Source organism: Hibiscus syriacus, unplaced genomic scaffold (genome assembly GCF_006381635.1).
Source record: "Hibiscus syriacus cultivar Baekdansim isolate YM2019G1 unplaced genomic scaffold, ASM638163v2 tig00110472_pilon, whole genome shotgun sequence".
NCBI classification, from domain to species: domain Eukaryota; kingdom Viridiplantae; phylum Streptophyta; class Magnoliopsida; order Malvales; family Malvaceae; genus Hibiscus; species Hibiscus syriacus.
The window spans coordinates 2,748,884-2,769,760 of record NW_024062752.1 but is presented as its reverse complement, the minus strand read 5'-3'; the positions used below and the strand labels follow the sequence as shown (position 1 = coordinate 2,769,760).

At 33.4% G+C, this 20,877-nt stretch overlaps 3 protein-coding genes and 1 pseudogene across 3 annotated transcripts; 2 read left to right on the top strand and 2 right to left on the bottom strand.

Moving 5' to 3' along the window:
- Nucleotides 1-821: 821 nt before the first annotated feature.
- LOC120127901 lies at nucleotides 822-2,077 on the top strand. The gene has a single exon (XM_039145712.1). It carries the CDS (start codon nucleotides 852-854, stop codon nucleotides 2,058-2,060), a length of 1,209 nt encoding a protein of 402 aa, XP_039001643.1. The 5' UTR covers nucleotides 822-851; the 3' UTR covers nucleotides 2,061-2,077.
- Nucleotides 2,078-6,582: 4,505 nt separating this feature from the next.
- On the bottom strand, nucleotides 6,583-8,295 carry LOC120127782 (annotated as a pseudogene).
- Nucleotides 8,296-8,442: 147 nt separating this feature from the next.
- LOC120127896 (pentatricopeptide repeat-containing protein At1g71490-like) lies at nucleotides 8,443-10,932 on the bottom strand. The gene is given in 3 exon segments (XM_039145708.1): nucleotides 8,443-10,048; nucleotides 10,051-10,410; nucleotides 10,412-10,932. Coding segments are annotated over 3 exon segments (2,220 nt in total). The 5' UTR covers nucleotides 10,760-10,932; the 3' UTR covers nucleotides 8,443-8,536.
- A 6,713-nt stretch (nucleotides 10,933-17,645) lies between these two features.
- On the top strand, nucleotides 17,646-18,618 carry LOC120127671 (EG45-like domain containing protein). The gene is made up of 3 exons (XM_039145533.1): nucleotides 17,646-17,803; nucleotides 17,977-18,256; nucleotides 18,463-18,618. The coding sequence occupies exons 1-3, from the start codon at nucleotides 17,692-17,694 to the stop codon at nucleotides 18,467-18,469; spliced, it is 399 nt and encodes a 132-aa protein (XP_039001464.1). The 5' UTR covers nucleotides 17,646-17,691; the 3' UTR covers nucleotides 18,470-18,618.
- Nucleotides 18,619-20,877: the final 2,259 nt, after the last annotated feature.

The following is a 20,877-nucleotide window of genomic DNA, read 5'->3' as shown; positions in this document are numbered from 1 at the left end:
ACGTCTAAGCAAACTTTTCGAATTTTGCGTCGTATTCATAGATAATTAACCTACAACTAGATGTTATAATAAGATAAAACACTAGATATTTTAAGTAAGATCAAGAGTACCGTTAACTAAGGTAATTTCAAGATAAAATACATAAGATTTTCATTCAATTATTTTAAAATAATCATTTTAATTGTTGAACTTTTAAATATTATAAAATAATTAAATCCATTAAGTGATTTAACATTAAAAAGAGAATATTATTCTTCTTAAAAATTTTAAGTTCGAATAGTAGTGCCTAGGATATTTGTGTGTTATTAATTAATTAATAAAATTTTGAATATATAATACCTTGAAATATCCCCATAATATTTCAAAAAATATTATATAATAATTATTAAATTTATTATATTATTAAAAATAATTATTAATTTGATCTATTATAATAAATAGTATTAATTTTTATCATTAAAATTAATCATATTATAATAAAAGAATATATTTTTTTCAAAATTTCGATCATTTTAGAAACTATATACTTTATTTGACTTTTTACATATGAAAAAAAAACAAGAGCCACGTGCCCTACCCCTAAAAAATTTGCAAAATTTACCCTATTTTCCACTGTACTTTATATACAAACTATAAATTAATAGCGGGTTCACGCCATTACACTCGCATGTCTCATTCCCCCCAAACCCTAAACAAACAAAGCAAAAATCCGAAAATCAAAGCAGCTGTCAAAAAGCTAAAACCCAGATCTCATATCCCACGTCTTATATTTCTCAACACCAAATGTAAATGTAATTTCCTTATTTAACAGCGTTTTTTCATTTTTTTTGGCTTTTTGGGGGCATATTTTCATGGCTTCAGCTTGTGTCAACAATATCGGCGTTCCGCCGAAGAGTTTCCAGTTCGGTTGGTTGAGTCCAAGGATTTCGTTCAGCCGAGAAGAAAAGTCGTCGTCGAAGTCGAAGGAGGATCCTGACTCGACGGAGATCCAAGATGTTCCGGTGGGTGAGTTTGAGTTCAGGCTTGTAGATCCCGCCGCCATGCTTCCGGCTGACGAGCTTTTTTCAGACGGTAAACTCATACCTCTACATTTTTCCACCGTTAAACAACAAGAACAAGAACGTCGACATCAGCATCCGTCTTTGAACGCCATCAGGTCGCGCGAAACTTCAAGTTCTTCCGCCGGAATGGAAATGGAGGTTTCCGGGTCGGATCATTACTTGTTTTCTCCCAAAGCTCCGAGGTGTTCGAGCCGGTGGAGGGAACTTTTGGGGCTTAAAAAGTGTTCAACAAGCACCAGTAATAATCAACAACTTCCTTCAAAAACCGACTCTCACAGCAGCAAAATCGCGTTATTATCTAATAACCCAAAATCTCTCAAGCATTTCCTCCATAGAAGCTCGAAATCTTCTTCTTCCTTAGATTCTTCATTGAGTCTTCCATTGTTGAAAAGCTCAGATTCTAAACCAGTCTCCATATCTTCATCGAGATTATCCCTTTCTTCTTCCTCATCTTCGGGCCACGAACTCGACGATTTCCCCCGGCTATCACTTGATGCCGATAAGCCAAGTCCTAACCCTTTTGCTCCCTCTAGAACCCTAAACCCAAACCCACCGAGAATGAGGATGGTTAAACCCAGACCAGGGTCCGGGACCGGGTCCGACGGTAATCAAACGGTAGCCAGCGGGGCTCGGATGGGTCGGAGTCCTATCCGGAGGAAACCAACGACGAGCCGGGGAGTTTCAGTGGATAGTCCGAGAATGAATTCTTCCGGGAAAATCGTGTTTGAAAGCCTGGAAAGAAGCTCAAGCAGTCCAAGCAGCTTCAATGGCGGTCCGAGGTTTAAACAAAGGGGAGTAGAGAGATCATATTCAGCAAACGTTAGGATCACGCCGGTTCTCAACGTTCCCGTTTGTTCGTTGCGGGGATCCTCTAAATCGGGTTCGGTTTTCGGGTTCGGGCAACTGTTATCGTCTTCCCCACAGAAGAATCCATCGGGAACCAACAGGGGCCATCAAATTAACAGCAACAGAAACAAAACAACGGATCGGAATCATTGAAAACAACACGAAAAAGACAAGATTTGGTAACAAAAAAAATTACCTCTTTTTTCAAGTATTTAAATTAGTAAGTAGCTGTAGTATTTAATTCATGTGCTGTTTATGAGATCTTATGTAATGAGGGTTCTTTGACTTCTTCCTTGTAACAACTCCATCACTTTTTAATTTTAAGTTAACAAAAAAATCGTAGAATTTAGCTGTAAATACTCTCTTTTTTTCTTTCTTTCCATTTCATCATTGTTCTAAGTTTTTTTTCGATTTCTTTGTTGAATTTGGTCTGAAAGATATGGAATCACTGTATTTCGATGTTGTTTTTAGTTTTTGGGAATCCACGCGCGGGAAATGGCGCGTCTGTCAGGTTTAATTTCAGTCTCTTTGATAATAATCATTTGAGCTTATCTAATCTGTCTCTTTCAATAAATATTTTATTTCTTTGATTTCAGAAAAGTAAATAAATAATTATTTAATATTTTTTGAGATTTGTTGTTTTATTATGGAAAATTGGGAAATGATGCCACAGTTTTGCTGGACTGTATCATACTTCCCTGTCCACCCTGCTACAAATATTTTAGCCTCTGTACCACTAATCAATTGTTTTTTTAATTTAATTGTATATATTTCTTTTTTCATGTTTTGTACTTTTAGGACTCTTATGCCCTAATTTGTTTAGGGTTCAGGGTGACATTTGGACCATATATATATATATATATATAAGATTAAGCATTATATTATTAATTTTACTTTTTAAAATACAGAGTAAGATCGTTATAATTTTATCTGGGTATTTTATAAGGATTAAATATTAAAATTTTAATTTAATCATTGATATTTAATTCATTTATCGATTAATTTAGATTTAGTATTATTTTATTATGAGACGACTCAATTCAATTTATCTTGATCTTACAAGAAAAAATTAATATCTTATCTCACTAAATCAATTGATTATTAATAAATATAAAAATAATTTAATTGATGGTTAACATATGAATTTAAAACATTAATATTTGTTAATTGATTATTATTGATATTCATGCTTACATATAACTTATTAGTTTTTTTTTAGTTTTTTTTTTAAATTTGATAATCTAACAATACTTAAATAATATCATCAGATTGTACTAATTTATATGCTTTTATAAAACATAAAGATCAAGTTCAGACAAAATAAAAATATTTGTTCAAAACTCATTTGCTATCTATCTTAGTGTCTGGTTACTAATGTATTGATAAGCAAATTATATTATTTTGACAATCATTTCCCATACTCCCAATAAAAAATATATAATATACCATATTATTTACTTCATTTTTCGACGGTCGCATTATTTGTTGCATTGGCCTTGTATCTTTTTCTAAATTTAGGAAAGGAAGTTTTCAACATTCAGAATTAGAGCTTAGATTATTTGAATTGAACCTCAAACTTTCCTCCCCGTCATGATGAGATTTTTCGCTCTTTCATCATCTTTTAGGGGATAGCCTTATCATGATAGGATTTAGAGAACAAACTTTGCAGAGAAAAGGGGGACTGTTTCTCCTCATATTCTCTAGCTCCACACTGAAAACAAGAATGCGATTAAGAGTAATAATTCGTCATTTTCTTATATTTTAGATTTTTTGAATAAACAGTAAAGATTGCTGATTTGACATTTGAAGATTTAGATCATGTTACAGATTTATGGGTAAACTATTTAAGTGACTCGAGTACTAGTATGATTATAAACCGGTCACTGAATTTTAAAAAAGTTACAAATGTCATTAATTGAGCTATTGTTATAAACTCGTCGCTCTATCATTATGTAAAGAACGTTAAATTTTTAGTTAAAAGTGATCTAATTACAACAACTGATAAATTGAATGATCTGGTTGTAATTAAAATTTTAACACATGCTTTATTTTTAATGAAAAAATTACGTATTTATAACTAATGATTAATTGAATGATTTGTTTATAATTTTAAAATTCAATAACTCGTTTGTAATATTACTAATGATAGAGTGACTTGTAATATAACTTACCCTAGATTTATCATTGTTTTGGTTTGACTACACTCTATGTTCTTGTTAATTCAGAAATAGAATAAATTAAAGGTCGGTCTCGTTATTTATTTAAATATTTCTTAAGTCCTTATAAATTTTAAAATTGAACAATTTTAATCCTATAATGTATCTTATTTTTGTCCATGTATACCTTAACCTTTAAATAGGTCAATCTTTCCTATTCTATACTTTTAGTGACCGATATATACACTTGAACCCATGTATAAAATGTTTGAATAATTTTTCTTGATTTAAAAAATTGATTAAAAAAATATTAATGTTGAACTAAATTTGCCAATTGATTTGGAGAATATAGGCAGTAGGGTGGAATCTACTTTTATTAGGTTTAGGAGTGGTCTCGCATCTATGGCTATTGCCCACTATTCATTTTATTCCCACCCAACTTGTGCCCTCTGGATCGATCGATCCTTATATTTTATGACGTGGATGACAAAAATAGCATCGCTTTGGGTTGTAAGTTTTTATAAAAGTTCGTTATTCTTAATATTTTTGGTAAATATATATTTTTTATATTTGATTTAATTTTAAAGTATAATATAATGTTGATTTTAAAAAATTTAAATATTAAAGTATAGTTTAAAATTAAATTTAAATACTAAAATATATATTTATCCTAATATTATTACATAACTTAATTCAAAGATTACGTGCACGTTGAATCTATTAAAATATTAATATATCATAATTTTATTATATATTTTCCAAAATTTAAAGAAAATATTTATATTAAATTAATGACCAGTTGGTTTAGTGGGATGAGACACTAGATCCCTTAAGCAAGATTAAGGATTCGAATGCTGACGTTTGCGAATGAAGCAAATTAGGTTGGGAGGGTCGGCCTTGGCTCTGCAGTACCTGATCCGGATTAGTCAATCAATAGATCGAATACCGATGGTTATAAAAAAAATTAATAATTTATAAATAAATCAATAATTGCCACGTGTTAGCATCGAATTGTTCAAATATCATTACATTATTTTTGGTTATAACAGGTGAAGTTTGAAAATTTTTGGAAGATTAAAATTGAATTATAATTTTTTTAGAGGAGTCAAAGTTTGATTTTATTATTGAACTTTTATAAATTTAAAATTTATAATTGGATTAAACAATAATTTTACCATTTCTGGGAGCCAAGGTTCCTGCCCTTGCCGTATACAAACGGTTTTGATAGTATTAGGGTAGGCACTCTCATTAACAGATTTAATCAATTTTAAGGACCATTTATGAAATTATACCATAAACCACTTATAATCCAATTGCATTAGTACTTACATTTCTTAGGGTTTTAAAATGTTATTGAAAAACTATAAAGTAGGAAATAGTAGTGGCAGGCAAGCTATAGTTTTCGGTCTAATTTGGTGGCCTATTCAACTTGATAATTTATATATATATATATATATATATATATACATTTATTTTCATTTTTTATTTTATCCATTAGTAGACACAAATAAAATTTGACGTATATACTATCAGTAAACAACTAATATGAAAAAGCACGAATTTCAGGGTAGATACGTACTCACCCTAAAAGCCTACATCCGCCACTGATTTTACCAATGCTTAGATATTGTGTAATTTTTATAAATTTTAATACAAACTGTAATTATATTATATTATATTGAACTTGACATAAATTTGAGTTCATATCGTGTGTTGTTATTTCCGTATCATATTTCAATTATTTTAATATATAATAATAATAATATATATATTAAAGTATTGCATAGGTGCAGTACTATAACATGAGTGCATTTTGGTCCTTAGTTTTAAAATGAGCGGAAAGATCTTTGCATGTTAGAAAATCAAATAAAATGGTAATTTTTTAACAGGTGAAAAAAAACTTTTACTACGGTTAATATATGATTCTTTTAGAATAAATAAATAAATTTTAACGTTAGAGAGTTAGTAGTGAATAAATGAATAAAGAAATAAGAGGAGTGGGTTGGGCTGCCGGCAAAGGAGAATCAATGAATGAAACAACGTGCTTTTCTGCATCTAATAGATTCCTCAACTTTTGGTCTCTCCTCCTTCTCATTTATTCTACTTTTTAACACCTTCAAGATGCCTCCGCTTTAAGTTATTCATATTTTTTTATTCAGCTCTAATATAAAAAAATTATTAGTGACTATTTAGTAAGAACTAAAGAACCAAATTGATTGAATTGAAAATGAGTAACTTGTTTAGTTCAGATCGTTCATATTCAATCAATTTGGTTCTTATAAAGGTACTTGAAGCACATAATAATTTAAATTGAACTATTAATTTTATATGAAGATAAATGGTAATTTCAACGCTTACATATCTTTGAATTTGTTAGAGTAATCTCTATAAAAAGAATATTTAATCGATAAATTATTTCCTTAATTAAATAGAATTAACGCATTATATTCTTTTAAAAATAATATTTAATCGATGCAACAATAATGTCTATAGTTAATAGTTAAAAACCCTTTATTTATTTATTTATTTTGGTTCATAATGGAAGTAACTTGAGATTTTGGTAACCACTTGATTGAGTGGGTGTCGCTTGTCAGAAAAAAGAAAAAGAAAAAAGAAGAGAGAATACGTTTAGAATCTAGAGTAATAGCATCCAATGATGGAAAATAGATTTGACTGCTGCTGTCTGCAAATGCATTCACATTCTTTCTCCTTCCAATAATTTCTATTAATAGCATCCCAGAACTATAAACATCAGCTTTGTAAGAGATGTCTCCGAAGTTTTTGTAAATCAATTCCGGAGCATATATCCTATTGTTTCCCGTGCTGCAGTGAGAGACACAATGCTATCATTTACTGAATACAGTTCAGCAAGTCCAGAATTTGGAGCTTTTGAATTGAAATTGTGGTCTAGAAGAATATTGTGTGGCTTGATACCAAAATGCAGAATATTGTGTGTCACACCCTCGATGCCAATAGTCAATTCCTCGAGCCACACCAAGCACAGTATCAAACATCTTTTTCCAGCCCAGAGTATTGTTATTTTCTTGTGTGAATATGATTTTCTCCAAAGATCCGTTTGACATGAAATTATAAACAAGAGCTTGCATTGATCCTTCCACGCAGAATCCGATAAGTTTTGCCACATTAGCATGATGAATTCTCTCAATAAAGACAACTTCATTTATAAAATCTGGGCCATTACCCTTTGATTTGCCAAGTAGTTTTACGGCCACATAATGCTCACTTCTAAGCTCTCCTTTAAGAGCCGTAATCCCTTTACCTAATTTATCTTTGAAACTTCGTCATTTTTCTGACATGTTTAAAAGAGTATCTAATTGGTGAAAGATCGTGAATTTTAAGGAACTCTTCAATGTTATCATCAGTTGATAGATGTCTTCCTCTCCATTTGTAGCTAATAAGCACGACCAAACAAAGTATCCCAAGCAAATCCCTCAGTGTGAGGAATCCAACTTTCAGGAAAAACGTATCCGAGAAAATCACCACTTTGTCAAATCAACGTATTGCTTACACTCTAAAATGTCTATACATGAGACGGTTTCTAAAGCACATACTCTGATTTATGCTTTTGTATAAATTTTATCTACGGTTAATGAATCAAATAATAACACATCATTAAAATGTTTTAAAATTAAATTCACCTAACATCATTTTGAATGATGTACCATTATCTTATTCACTAACAATATACACTATAATGCATAAGTACGAATTTATAATGAATCTATTGAGTGGCTCCGGTCGTTAAAGGATTGTTGTTTTTCCTTAAAGTCCTGAGTTCGAACAGGTGTATGTCCGTTATCATTGATTAAGAAAAATTATAAATAAATACTATATTATAATCACCTTAGTTCGAGCAGTTTTGTCTACAGGATGTGTACTTTGTCAATAGTAAAGAAAGATTATGAGTAGATACTACCTTGTAATTATTCTATATTATTAAAAAGAAAAAAAATGATTCCGTAAGTTCACCTGCTCCTCCAATACAGTAAATACAACTATCTGTAGATACCATGAAAGGCTTCGATATAGAGAGATGATTTTATAGGTTTCGAGCAATTTACAACGTACATAAAGTTAGCCTCTAGCTCTGTATGATGGAAGCGATAATCACCATCACAATAAAGATAATTATATATCGGATCTTCACAGGAAGAAGAAGACGAAGAAGCTAAGTATACGAATCCGAGAGAAGGGAAGTTGCAATCATCCATGTCCAGGTTATAAAATAAATGTAATCACAATTTTTAAATTTTTAAATAATTGTAAAAATACTATGATTAACATATCTGATTAGTTTAGCAGCAAAAATGCATAAAAAATGTGATATAATTTTGAAGAACCTGCTTTAATGTTTACTCTACCCATCATCGAATCTCCTATAGAAAAAATGTGTTTACTCTTTTTGGGGACTAAACACCATCAGTGAACCACACCGTATATATAATCCAGGCTTCATCCGGTTTCCTCAAGAGTTTCACCGTCCAAAACCATTGTGTTCGAAGCAACATAACCATCATCCTTCATCAGTTCGGTCAGTCCATCCAGCGCTTGGTAAATATCCGATGCGTAAGGATTTGATGTGTCCCCCACGACAAATGGGGTAAATACAGATCCGACGTCCACCCAAGTACAACCGGGAGACTTTGTTACACCCGAATCCCTCATCAGAGTCCTGACTTTCGCTAGTTCATTCCAACAACCGGCAGCTGCATACATGTTAGCAATCAACACATAGTATCCTGAATTCTCAGGTCTAAGCTCCAAGAGTTTCTCGGCCGCCCATTCCCCTATAACTGTGTTTCCATGGATCCTACAAGCTCCCAAGATAGTCGCCCACATGGCGGCAGTCGGCTTATACGGCATCCGTGTGATGGTTTCCTTTGCTTTATTCAACAATCCGGCCCTCCCGTAGAGATCAACCATACAAGAAAAGTGCTCCAAACGAGGAACTAGACCATACAAACTTTGCATCTTTTTAAACCAACGTTGGCCTTCGACTACTAGACCACAATGACTGCAAGCTGATAGGACAGCCACCATCGTTATATGATCCGGTTTGATCTGGAGATTAACCATCTCTTCAAATAGCTTCACAGCAGTGTGTCCCTCGCCCTGCATCCCGTATCCAGCAATCAAAGAAGTATAGGTAACTTCATCCCTCTTCTGCATTAAATCGAATACGCGCTTAGCTGCAAGGAGTTTTCCCGACCTTGCATACATTGTGACAAGAGCATTCCACAATAACAAATAATCCTCAAAAACTTTGCGTCGGATAATGTAGCAGTGGAATTCTTTGCCATGTTGCAGATTTGCCACTCTAGCACAAAGAGGCAGGATGCTGGCAATCGTAACATAATTGGGTTCAACCCCAGAAAGCAACATCTCCTGAAATAGGAAAGATGCTTCTTCGGACTTATCCAAGTGAGTGTAACCAGAAAGCATCGCGTTCCAAGTAATTATACTCCTTTCTTCCATTGACCGAAACAAAAGATCGGCATTTCTTATGTCTTTGCACCTAGAATACATCGTAATCAATGCGTTTCTAACATTCTCAAACTCATCACAACAACTCCGAATCGCAGAACCATGAATCTCTTGCCCTAATTTCAAGGCTTCTATATGTGAGCAGGCCCCTAACCCGATGATCACTGCCACTGGATCCAAATGAAATCCATTACTTCTCATCTGAGAAAGCAACTCCAGAGAACGCTTAAAATTCCCGGTTCGCAAGCATCCTCCAGCTATGGTGTTCCAAGCTATAAAATTCAGCTCGACACCTTCGGCGTGCATGCGATTAAAGATCTCAAATGCTTCCCCCCACATGCCCTTGGAGGCATAACAACTGATCATCGTGTTCCAAGAGACATCATCCCTATCCAGCATTTTGTTAAATAAATCACGAGCAACATCCAGTTGTCCAAATTTTCCATACATGGAAATCAAAGCATTATGCACATACAGGTTCCACACTCATGACAACTAGCACTAATTGACCTATGAACCATCCTCCCAAAAACGACATCCAGTTCCTCACCACAAGCCTTCAAAACAGACGGGTAGGTGAAATTATCGGGTATAATCCCCTTATTCACCATTTTTTTATAGGCAGAAAGTGCCTCTTTATAAAGCTCGTTCTTAACAAACGAAGATATAAGCAAATTCCAGGGTAACGGGTGCAAAAATGTACAATTCTCGGCAACAACCCGAGCATCATACAAAAGATTAAATTTAGAGTAAAATGTGACGAGCTTGGGAACCAGAAGAAGGTGTTGTTCCAAACCCAGCGAGATGATTTGGGCATGAAGCTGTTTTTCCTGGCGGAAGCAATTTAAGGTTGGTGCACGATACAAGAAGACGAGAGACGGGATGTAAGATAACATCATAAGAATCAATGGAAGAGACGTGGAGCCGAATAAGAGAATATGATTTAAATGCCTTCAGTATATGTCCTTGGGTTAAAAGTTCCTTGAAAGATGCAACAAGGTTCTCTATCATAGATGCAAAATCAGTTGTGAAAGTATTCAACTCATTCTTTTCACAATCATATGATTCAGACGGTTTGTCGGATAGAAAATCTACAGGTTTGACACTTTGTTTCCACTTTTTAGGAATGAACTTCTGGATTCGGGATATAGACAGGCCTTGTAACACTAAACGAGATGATGAAGATGGCATACACTACATAAGTATGTGATATGAGAGTTACAAGTATAAATGAGAACCATACACATGACTTTACCGACATCTGCCACATGCAGCTTGGAAAAACTAATCAAAAACCGACAACCCTGGCGAGTGAAGAATTAGAATCAAGGTTGCACACATTCTAAAAAAGACGCTTCATTTCACCTGAAAATGAGAAAATCAATGTAGGTGAAAAAAGGCCTTAAATTTAAGCAAACTCATTTCCCATGATCATATTGGACTAAATCAACTGGTTTAGAAAGACACCGATAACAACAGGTAAATGGCTCTACTACGAGCGAAAGCAATGTACCCCAAGCATGGTATAAGTTTCCAAAGAAGTATAATTCGAACCAGAATTTGTTGAGCCGAGTGGCAAGGAGCTTAATGCCCTTCAAGTAATGACTTGAGTTCGAGACATGTGAATGAGAAAAAGACTTGGAGAGTTCATCTCCTGAAACAGGATCCAACCCGGATTGATTCTGGATTTAATTGGGGCATTGCTAGGGATCTTAGACAAAAGAAAAAACTGTATAGGTCACATATACTGATATACATACCACCGCAGTATCAAACAAACGACAATGGCAAACAACTAGCAATAAACCATCGATGTTCAAAATATTGTGCAGCTAAAAAGGAGATTAACTGTAGGATTAAGCTAACCCATCTTACTGAAGTTCATTTTTTAACACTAGAAATCATCTACAACAAAAAAGAAAAAGAAAAAAAAACCTTTGTTAAACATTCAGAGAAATCATATTTTGGAAGAAGAAAAACAGAAAAAAAAAGGAACTCCAAGAAAAATTTAAACCCAGATATTGAAATCTAATCCCCAAATATTGTATCCATTTTTCAACTCGAAAAGCTCTTCTATGAAGATAAAGGGTGGACTAACCTGGAGCGGCGGACGCTGATGAAAGGCCAGCGTGGGAGAGGGAAAGAAGATACCAGTAGGGGGAATCAACGTAAGAGAAAAGTTCAAACGTGGTGGTTTTCGTAGAATGAAAAGATGTGATTTTTAGCCCAAAAAGATGCTATGGGCGGCTTCAACCCCCCCCCCAAAAAAAACAGCATAAGCCCAGCCAAAAGAACAAAGATTAGGTAAAGGTCAAATTCCTTTATTAGCCCAGTACTATTTGTAATTGTGAGTTTAGCCACTATATTCCAAATTAATCATTTTTGCCCTTTTACTTTATTAAATTTGAAATTTCAGTTATAATTCAAACCGCCTAGGAACAATATGGTTAAGATATAAGGGTTTAAAATAATCGATTAGTGAAAACAAATTAGATCTACAACTTACATATATTACAAAAACTAATAATAAAATTTAATTTATCAGTTAAGTGAGCAATGATAGAAGTATAGAACTACATTTGTGGTGGCCTGGCCTTATCCTTCAACTTTTGTGACTAAATTATATCTTAACTCCATAATAGTTAAAAAAATAAATGAAATTAAGTTGTGAATCTCTAACTTTTATTATTAAATTCTATTTCTAGTTTTAAAATCAATGAAATTAAGGAATGTGTCAGAATTTTATGGTTAAATTATATAAGTCATTTATAGTTTTAAAATTAGTGAAAATAAACTCATTTTTTATTTTTCTTGTTCAAATACTCTTCAAGTCCATAAGTTTTTTTTTTTTGAATGTAAAGAGAAAACATCACGGTTTAAACAAAAATAGCACTAGCCTGCTCTCCTCCTCGTGCCTTTTCTTCTATTAGCTTTCTCAGCTCCTCTGGTGGTTGAGTGAAGGAATGAAGTCCAGTTGGCATATTCCACGCTGCCTTGGCCATGCTATCGGCAGCCCTATTTTCATTCCGAGGGATATGTCGAAATTGTAGGTCCCAATCCCTCCTAAGCAGCTGGGATATGTGCGGGACCATTGGAGATATCATCTCCATGTCTTCCCCTTTCACAAGAAGCGACCATGCCTCTTTGTTATCCGTTTTGACGATAATTGCTTAAATATTCTTCTCCCATGCACCGAGTAAACCCTCATATATCCTCCAGAGTTCTGCCTCAGCACCAAGCAACATCCTGCGAGTTTTGTAAAGCCCATGATCCACTCACCCTTTTCATCGCGCAAGACTCCTCCACAGGTTGCCAGACCTGTGGCCGGCTTTTTCGCTCCATCTGTATTGAGTTTGCATCAGTTTCGCGGTGGAGGCTGCCACCCATGATTATGTTCCGTTCCATTAGTTTGGTTCAGAACACTAGCTGCATGCGCTGCATGGGCTTGTTTGGCTTCCAATTGGCTTCCAATATAAGCCTTCGGCTACGCTGTAATATGCTCTCAGTCTCTACATATTCCGGTTTAATACTCAAGCCTATGTTTTTTGAGTTTAAGATTTAATAATTAAAGTTTAAGATGTATAAATGAAACACATGACAATATTAGAATACGTTTACAGAGTATTATATCTCTATTACCCGTAGATAAAATAATAACCCTTATAACTATCCCTCAATGGATTTCTATGAAAACTGGTTTGAGATAATGATAAGTTCGGCTGAAACCTAATTCAATAATGCTAAGTTTTGATTAAATCCTAATAATTATTTTGGTTTATAATTTCCTAGTTTAGTTTATGTTGGAAGTCATAGAACTGGCCTATAGATAAAGTTAGGCCACATCTTTGTAAACGATTTAGTTGGGGAAAAATTTAAGAAATAGCTTCCTTTAATAAGTGTTTCCTAGTTTAGTTCATGTTGGAAGTCATAGAACTGGCCTACAGATAGAGTTAGGTCACATCTTTGTAAACGATTAAGTCGGGGAAATAAATTTAAGAAATGGCTTCCTTTGCTAAGTTTTTCCTAGTTTAATTTATGTTGGAAGTCATAGAACCGGCCTATAGATAGAGTTAGGCCACATCTTTGTAATCGATTAAGTCGGGGAAATAAATTTAAAAAATGACTTCCTTTGTTAAGTTTTTCCTAGTTTAGTTTATGTTGGAAGTCATAGAACCGACCTATAGATAGAGTTATGCCACATCTTTGTAAACGAATAAGTCGGGGAAATAAATTTAAGAAATGACTTTCTTTGATAAGTTTTTCCTAGTTTAATTTATGTTGGAAGTCATAGAACCAGCCTATAGATAGAGTTAGGCCACATCTTTGTAAACGATTAAGTTAGGGAAATAAATTTAAGAAATGACTTCCTTTGCTAAGTTTTTCTTAGTTTAGTTTATGTTGGAAGTCATAGAACTGGCCTATAGATAGAGTTAGGCCACATCTTTGTAAACAATTAAGTCGGGGAAATAAATTTAAGAAATGGCTTCCTTTGCTAAGTTTTTCCTACTTTAGTTTATGTTGGAAGTCATAGAACCGACCTATAGATAGAGTTAGGCCACATCTTTGTAAACGATTAAGTCGAGGAAATAAATTTAAGAAATGACTTCCTTTGCTAAGTTTTTCCTAGTTTAGTTTATGTTAGAAGTCATAGAACCAGCCTATAGATAGAGTTATGCCACATCTTTGTAAACGATTAAGTCGGGGAAATAAATTTAAGAAATTACTTCATTTGCTAAGTTTTTCCTAGTTTAAGTTATGTTGGAAGTCATAGAACCGACCTATAGATAGAGTTAGGCCACATCTTTGTAAACAATTAAGTCGGGGAAATAAATTTAAGAAATGGCTTCCCTTGCTAAGTTTTTCCTAGTTTAGTTTATGCTGGAAGTCATAGAATCGGCCTATAGATAGAGTTATGCCACATCTTTGTAAACGATTAAGTCGGGGAAATAAATTTAAGAAATGACTTCCTTTGCTAAGTTTTTCCTAGTTTAGTTTATGTTGGAAGTCATAGAAGCAACCTATAGAAAGAGTTATGCCACATCTTTGTAATCGATTAAGTCGGGGAAATAAATTTAAGAAATTACTTCCTTTGCTAAGTTTTTTCTAGTTTAAGTTATGTTGGAAGTCATAGAACCGGCCTATAGATAGAGTTAGGCCACATCTTTGTAAACAATTAAGTCGGGGAAATAAATTTAAGAAATGGCTTCCTTTGCTAAGTTTTTCCTAGTTTAGTTTATGTTGGAAGTCATAGAACCGGCCTATAGATAGAGTTATGCCACATCTTTGTAAACGATTAAGTCGGGGAAATAAATTTAAGAAATGGCTTCCTTTGCTAAGTTTTTCCTAGTTTAAGTTACGTTGGAAGTCATAGAATCGGCCTATAGTTAGAGTTAGGCCACATCTTTGTAAACAATTAAGTCGGGGAAATAAATTTAAGAAATGTTTTCCTTTGCTAAGTTTTTCCTAGTTTAGTTTATGCTGGAAGTCATAAAACCGGCCTATAGATAGAGTTATGCCACATCTTTGTAAACGATTAAGTCGGGGAAATAAATTTAAGAAATGACTTCCTTTGCTAAGTTTTTCCTAGTTTAGTTTATGTTGGAAGTCATAGAAGCAACCTATAGATATAGTTATGCCACATCTTTGTAAACGATTAAGTCGGGGAAATAAATTTAAGAAATTACTTCCTTTGCTAAGTTTTTCCTAGTTTAAGTTATGTTGGAAGTCATAGAATCAGCCTATAGATAAAATTAGGCCACATCTTTGTAAACAATTAAGTCGGGAAAATAAATTTAAGAAATGGCTTCCTTTGCTAAGTTTTTCCTAGTTTAGTTTATGTTGGAAGTCATAGAACCGGCCTATAGATAGAGTTATGCCACATCTTTGTAAACGATTAAGTCGGGGAAATAAATTTAAGAAATGGCTTCCTTTGCTAAGTTTTTCCTAGTTTAGTTTATGTTGGAAGTCATAGAAGCAACCTATAGATAGAGTTATGTCACATCTTTGTAAAAGATTAAGTCGGGGAAATAAATTTAAGAAATGACTTCCTTTGCTAAGTTTTTCCTAGTTTAAATTATGTTGGAAGTCATAGAACCAACCTATAGATAGAGTTAGGCCACATCTTTGTAAACGATTAAGTCGGGGAAATAAATTTAAGAAATGGCTTCCTTTGCTAAGTTTTTCGTAGTTTAGTTTATGCTGGATGTCATAGAACCGACCTATAGATAGAGTTATGCCACATCTTTGTAAACGATTAAGTCGGGGAAGTAAATTTAAGAAATGGCTTCCTTTGCTAAGTTTTTCCTAGTTTAGTTTATGTTGGAAGTCATAGAAGCAACCTATAGATAGAGTTATGCCACATCTTTGTAAACGATTAAGTCGGGGAAATAAATTTAAGAAATTACTTCCTTTGCTAAGTTTTTCCTAGTTTAAGTTATGTTGGAAGTCATAGAACCGGCCTATAGATAGAGTTAGGCCACATCTTTGTAAACAATTAAGTCGGGGAAATAAATTTAAGAAATGGCTTCCTTTGCTAAGCTTTCCTAGTTTAGTTTATGTTGGAAGTCATAGAACCAGCCTATAGATAGAGTTATGCCACATCTTTGTAAACGATTAAGTCGAGGAAATAAATTTAAGAAATGGCTTCCTTTGCTAAGTTTTTCCTAGTTTAGTTTATGTTGGAAGTCATAGAAGCAACCTATAGATAGAGTTATGCCACATCTTTGTAAACGATTAAGTCGGGGAAATAAATTTAAGGAATGACTTCCTTTGCTAAGTTTTTCCTAGTTTAATTTATGTTGGAAGTCATAGAACTGACCTATAGATAGAGTTAGGCCACATCTTTGTAAACGATTAAGTCAGGGAAATAAATTTAAGAAATGACTTCCTTTGCTAATTTTTTCCTAGTTTAAGTTATGTTGGAAGTCATAGAATCTGCCTATAGATAGAGTTAGGCCACATCTTTGTAAACAATTAAGTCGAGGAAATAAATTTAAGAAATGGCTTCCTTTGCTAAGTTTTTCCTAGTTTAGTTTATGTTGGAAGTCATAGAACCAGCCTATAGATAGAGTTATGCCACATCTTTGTAAACGATTAAGTCGGGGAAATAAATTTAAGAAATGGCTTCCTTTGTTAAGTTTTTCCTAGTTTAGTTTATGTTGGAAGTAATAGAACCGACCTGTAGATAGAGTTAGGCCACATCTTTGTAAACGATTAAGTCGGGGAAATAAATTTAAGAAATGACTTCCTTTGCTAAGTTTTTCCTAGTTTAGTTTATGTTGGAAGTAATAAAACCGGCCTATAGACAGAGTTAGGCCACATCTTTGTAAACGATTAAGTCGGGGAAATAAATTTAAGAAATAGCTTCATTTGCTAAGTTTTCCTAGTTTAATTTATGTTGGAAGTCATAGAACCGGCCTACAGATAGAGTTAGGCCACATCTTTGTAAAAAATTACGTCGGGAAATAAATTTAAGAAATGGCTTCCTTTGCTAAGTTTTTCCTAGTTTAATTTATGTTGGAAGTCATAGAACCGACCTATAGATAGAGTTAGGCCACATCTTTGTAAACGATTAAGTCAGGGAAATAAATTTAAGAAATGACTTCCTTTGCTAAGTTTTTCCTAGTTTAATTTATGTTGGAAGTCATAGAACCGACCTATAAATAGAGTTAGGCCACATCTTTGTAAACGATTAAGTCGGGGAAATAAATTTAAGAAATGGCTTCTTTCGCTAAGTTTTTCCTAGTTTTAGTTATGTTGGAAGTCATAGAACCGGCCTATAGATAGAGTTAGGCCACATCTTTCTAAACAATTAAGTCGGGAAATAAATTTAAGAAATGATTTCCTTTGCTAAGTTTTTCCTAGTTTAGTTTATGTTGGAAGTCATAGAACCGTCCTATAGATAGAGTTGGCCACATCTTTGTAAACGATTAAGTCAGGGAAATAAATTTAAGGAATGGTTTCCTTTTGCTAAGTTTTAGTCAATTTGGATATGATCAGTATTTATCATTATTAAATGGTACATTGACTGTCGAGGTTTCCTTCCATAAATAAACGGAATACCAGCTTTCCTCTCCGTAAAACAAATAAAAATATAGACTTCATTATCTTCAGAAAAAATAGCAATGGCTAAGGTAAAGAGTGGTATGACGATTATGATGATAATGGCAATGGCCATGGCCATGGTTGCATCTGCCAATCCAGGAACTGCTACTTTCTATACTCCGCCTTATGTCCGTAAGCATCCATCTATACCTAATGCCTGCAATTTATTTTTCTTGGTCATATGGAAAGTTGTTGGAGGGTTCACGAACCCGACTCTATTAAACCTTCCATAGGGATGCAAAATCAACAACATGCGATAATTACTGCAGTCTGCAGAGTTTATTCGATTTTTGTTTCGTTTTCAGCTTCTTCATGCAATGGATTTCAAGACGACGGGGTTATGATCGCCGCCGCGAGTGACACTATATGGAACAACAGGGCGGCCTGCAATACAAATTATCGTGTAAGGTGTACCGGACCCACCAATGCCGGCGTGCCGCAGCCTTGCCGGGGTGACTCGGTCGTCGTAAAAGTCGTGGATTATTGTCCTCCTCCGGGGTGTCAAGGAACCATTGACCTTTCTGAAGAGGCTTTTTCTGCAATTGCTGACCCTAGTGCTGGCAAAATCAACATCGAGTATGAGCAGTAAGTTTGTAAAGAACAAAAAACATCTTTATTATAAGTATTTTTTATATATTTCATGTTTTTTTAGAATTTATAATTATTTTCAAATATAAATTTCTTTTTTAAGAGTATAATACTTATCATTATATGCAATACTAATTTAATTATTATAGTTATGAAAATTAATTTGTTGTATTTCTATTTCTATTTTTATTTTTGATTTACAGGGTTTAAGAGGCAGTTAAAGACCATCGAACTGCAAGTGACAAGTGACAATCTGATGATAATGAAATCTAATTAAGCAGTCGTTAATTAATGTCAGTAACTTACATGCTGAAATGTTGCTTATAATCTAAATATGAATCCAGGAGGAATATTCTCTTCTATGCTAAATCAGACCCTATTTTGTTATCATGTAAGAGAATAATTATAATCGTATATATATATATATATTATATTTGAATAATTATAATTTAAACTGTTTTTTTCCACATAGATACGTGCTTATGTATGGATCAAAACTGTGGATGAGAGTGTTTTTCTCAGTGAAGAGAACTAGTGGATTAACCCAATAACTTGCATTTCTGTTGACTCTGTCAAGCTAATTCTTGGTGCCCTCCTCCGGGAGGTAATCAAGGGGCAGCAGGTTGCGGAGGTGTCTTAAGAACTTCAGCCGGAGATGTAGGAGCCTTGTTCTCCGGTCCAATATCAGATTTCGGTTCGGAATTTGCAAAATTATCAACTATTCTAACAGCTCTGAAAGTGTTCAGAAAACTGGTGGACTGGCAAAGCATATCTCCTCTTAGAATCGGATTATCAACTGGTGCTGAATTGGATCGATCACCCGCTTCTGAGGCCGTGTAAATGGTGGTGTATCTTGGACGAGATTGACAGTTTGTCTAAAGAAATATCGTAGGTGCAATTCATTTATGCGCTAAGAACTCATAATTGAATCATCAATCATCTTAAAATTATGAAAAGTTATAAAATAATCATTCATCTTTAAAAAAAAATAGTTTATTACTGTTAAAAATTGACGATAAATGACGTATAATTAATAAAATTAATACCAAATTTATATTTTATTTTAATTTGATCCTAATTCTAAAAATTTAATTCTTTATTTTAAATTAATAGATTATTTATGTATTTTACCCTCTGTTCTTTCTCTTTAAACTTCCAACTTCCATTTTTCAAAATTTTCCATTATTTATATTTGTTTGAATTTAAGAATAATTTAAAATTTTTATTTTAAAAAATTTTATTCAAAGCAAGTTATATAAAAAATTAAATAAAAAATGATTTTTTATATCACAAGTTATATTCAAAGCAAGTCATAACATATACAAGTTAAAAACCATAAAATCAAGTGAAACAAAATAATTCAAATTAACTACAACATAATATTTAAGGTAAAACATATTAAATAATAAATATAATTATATAACTATAATTAAAAAATAAATTTGGGGTTAAAAAATCATAACAAAATGATATTGTTTGGTTTAATTTTTTTAAAACAATCCCACATGGCTAAGAAACATAAAAGAGCATCCAAAAAGTCTAAAGAGTAAAAATATGAGAACAAAACAATCTCACATTACTAAGAAACATAGAAGCGCATCACAACTAACTTCTATAAATAATAGAGGTAATTTGACATTCAAAATCATGGAGCCTGTTGGTGAGCATTGAGTGAATTATTCTTTCACTTCAATTAAGCTCGAATTTTAGGCTTCAATCGAGCTTCTATTTTTTTTTTTGAGTTCAAACCTTTTTGAGTTCAAGTTTCAATATTATATTTGAGTTTGAGTTGAACTTGATAATTTTTAGCTTGTGAGTTTGAGTTGAGTTGAACTTACTTTTAAAGTTTTCAAGTTCGAGTCGAGCTCAGCAATACTCGAGTTCGATTTGACTCGTTTAACAAACGACGTTGTTTGGTTTAATTTTTTTTTAAAAAAAATCCCGATTTTCCCGATTTTTTCCGATTTTCAGTCGGTCCGATTCGAACGATTCAACGGTTCTGGTCGGTTCACTAATAACGGTTCAACCGGTTTAGATTGAACCGAACTAAGCAACGATTCTCGGTTGAACCGACCGGTCCGATCCGATTTTCAAAACAGAGTTTCCACCACAAAGGTTCTTGAATTAGGAGTGTAAGACACTGTATTTAATAACAAAATCTTTTAAATATATAAAAAGATACAAAGAACGAGAGCCTTTGGATCAACACCAATATCAAAATGCAGCACTAAGATACATAATAATACAGCCTTTTCCTTAACAAAATGAGGGGAAAGGGGAAAGAGGGATTACAAATAATAAATTCCAAGGATCAAAACAAAAGCTTGAAGTTTCCCATTATTTGAGCTAAACTCAACATTTTAGCTCCACAGGCAAGACTGATAATTATACCTCCCTCCCTATAAAACTACATTGCCGATAACCGGTGTCTGCTAAGTTGGATGGTGACAACTATTCTGCGGGAAACCAACACAGGATCCATCCAGCTTCATCGAGAATAATAGCCGGAATATGGTATATAAGTACCAAGCCCTGTATACACAAACCAACTAATATCTCCATACCAGAAATTTCACAACAGAGCAACAAAATAAGCTTCGATTATATGGTAAAGACAC

What these genes read in the sequence shown, in the direction of transcription:
- LOC120127671 (XM_039145533.1), top strand. Translation starts at nt 17,692, where the DNA reads ATGGCTAAGGTAAAGAGTGGTATGACGATTATGATGATAATGGCAATG. An exon ending in CTATACTCCGCCTTATGTCC is followed by an intron (nt 17,804 to 17,976) that starts GTAAGCATCCAT and finishes TTTCGTTTTCAG; the next exon opens with CTTCTTCATGCAATGGATTT.
- LOC120127901 (XM_039145712.1), top strand. Translation starts at nt 852, where the DNA reads ATGGCTTCAGCTTGTGTCAACAATATCGGCGTTCCGCCGAAGAGTTTC.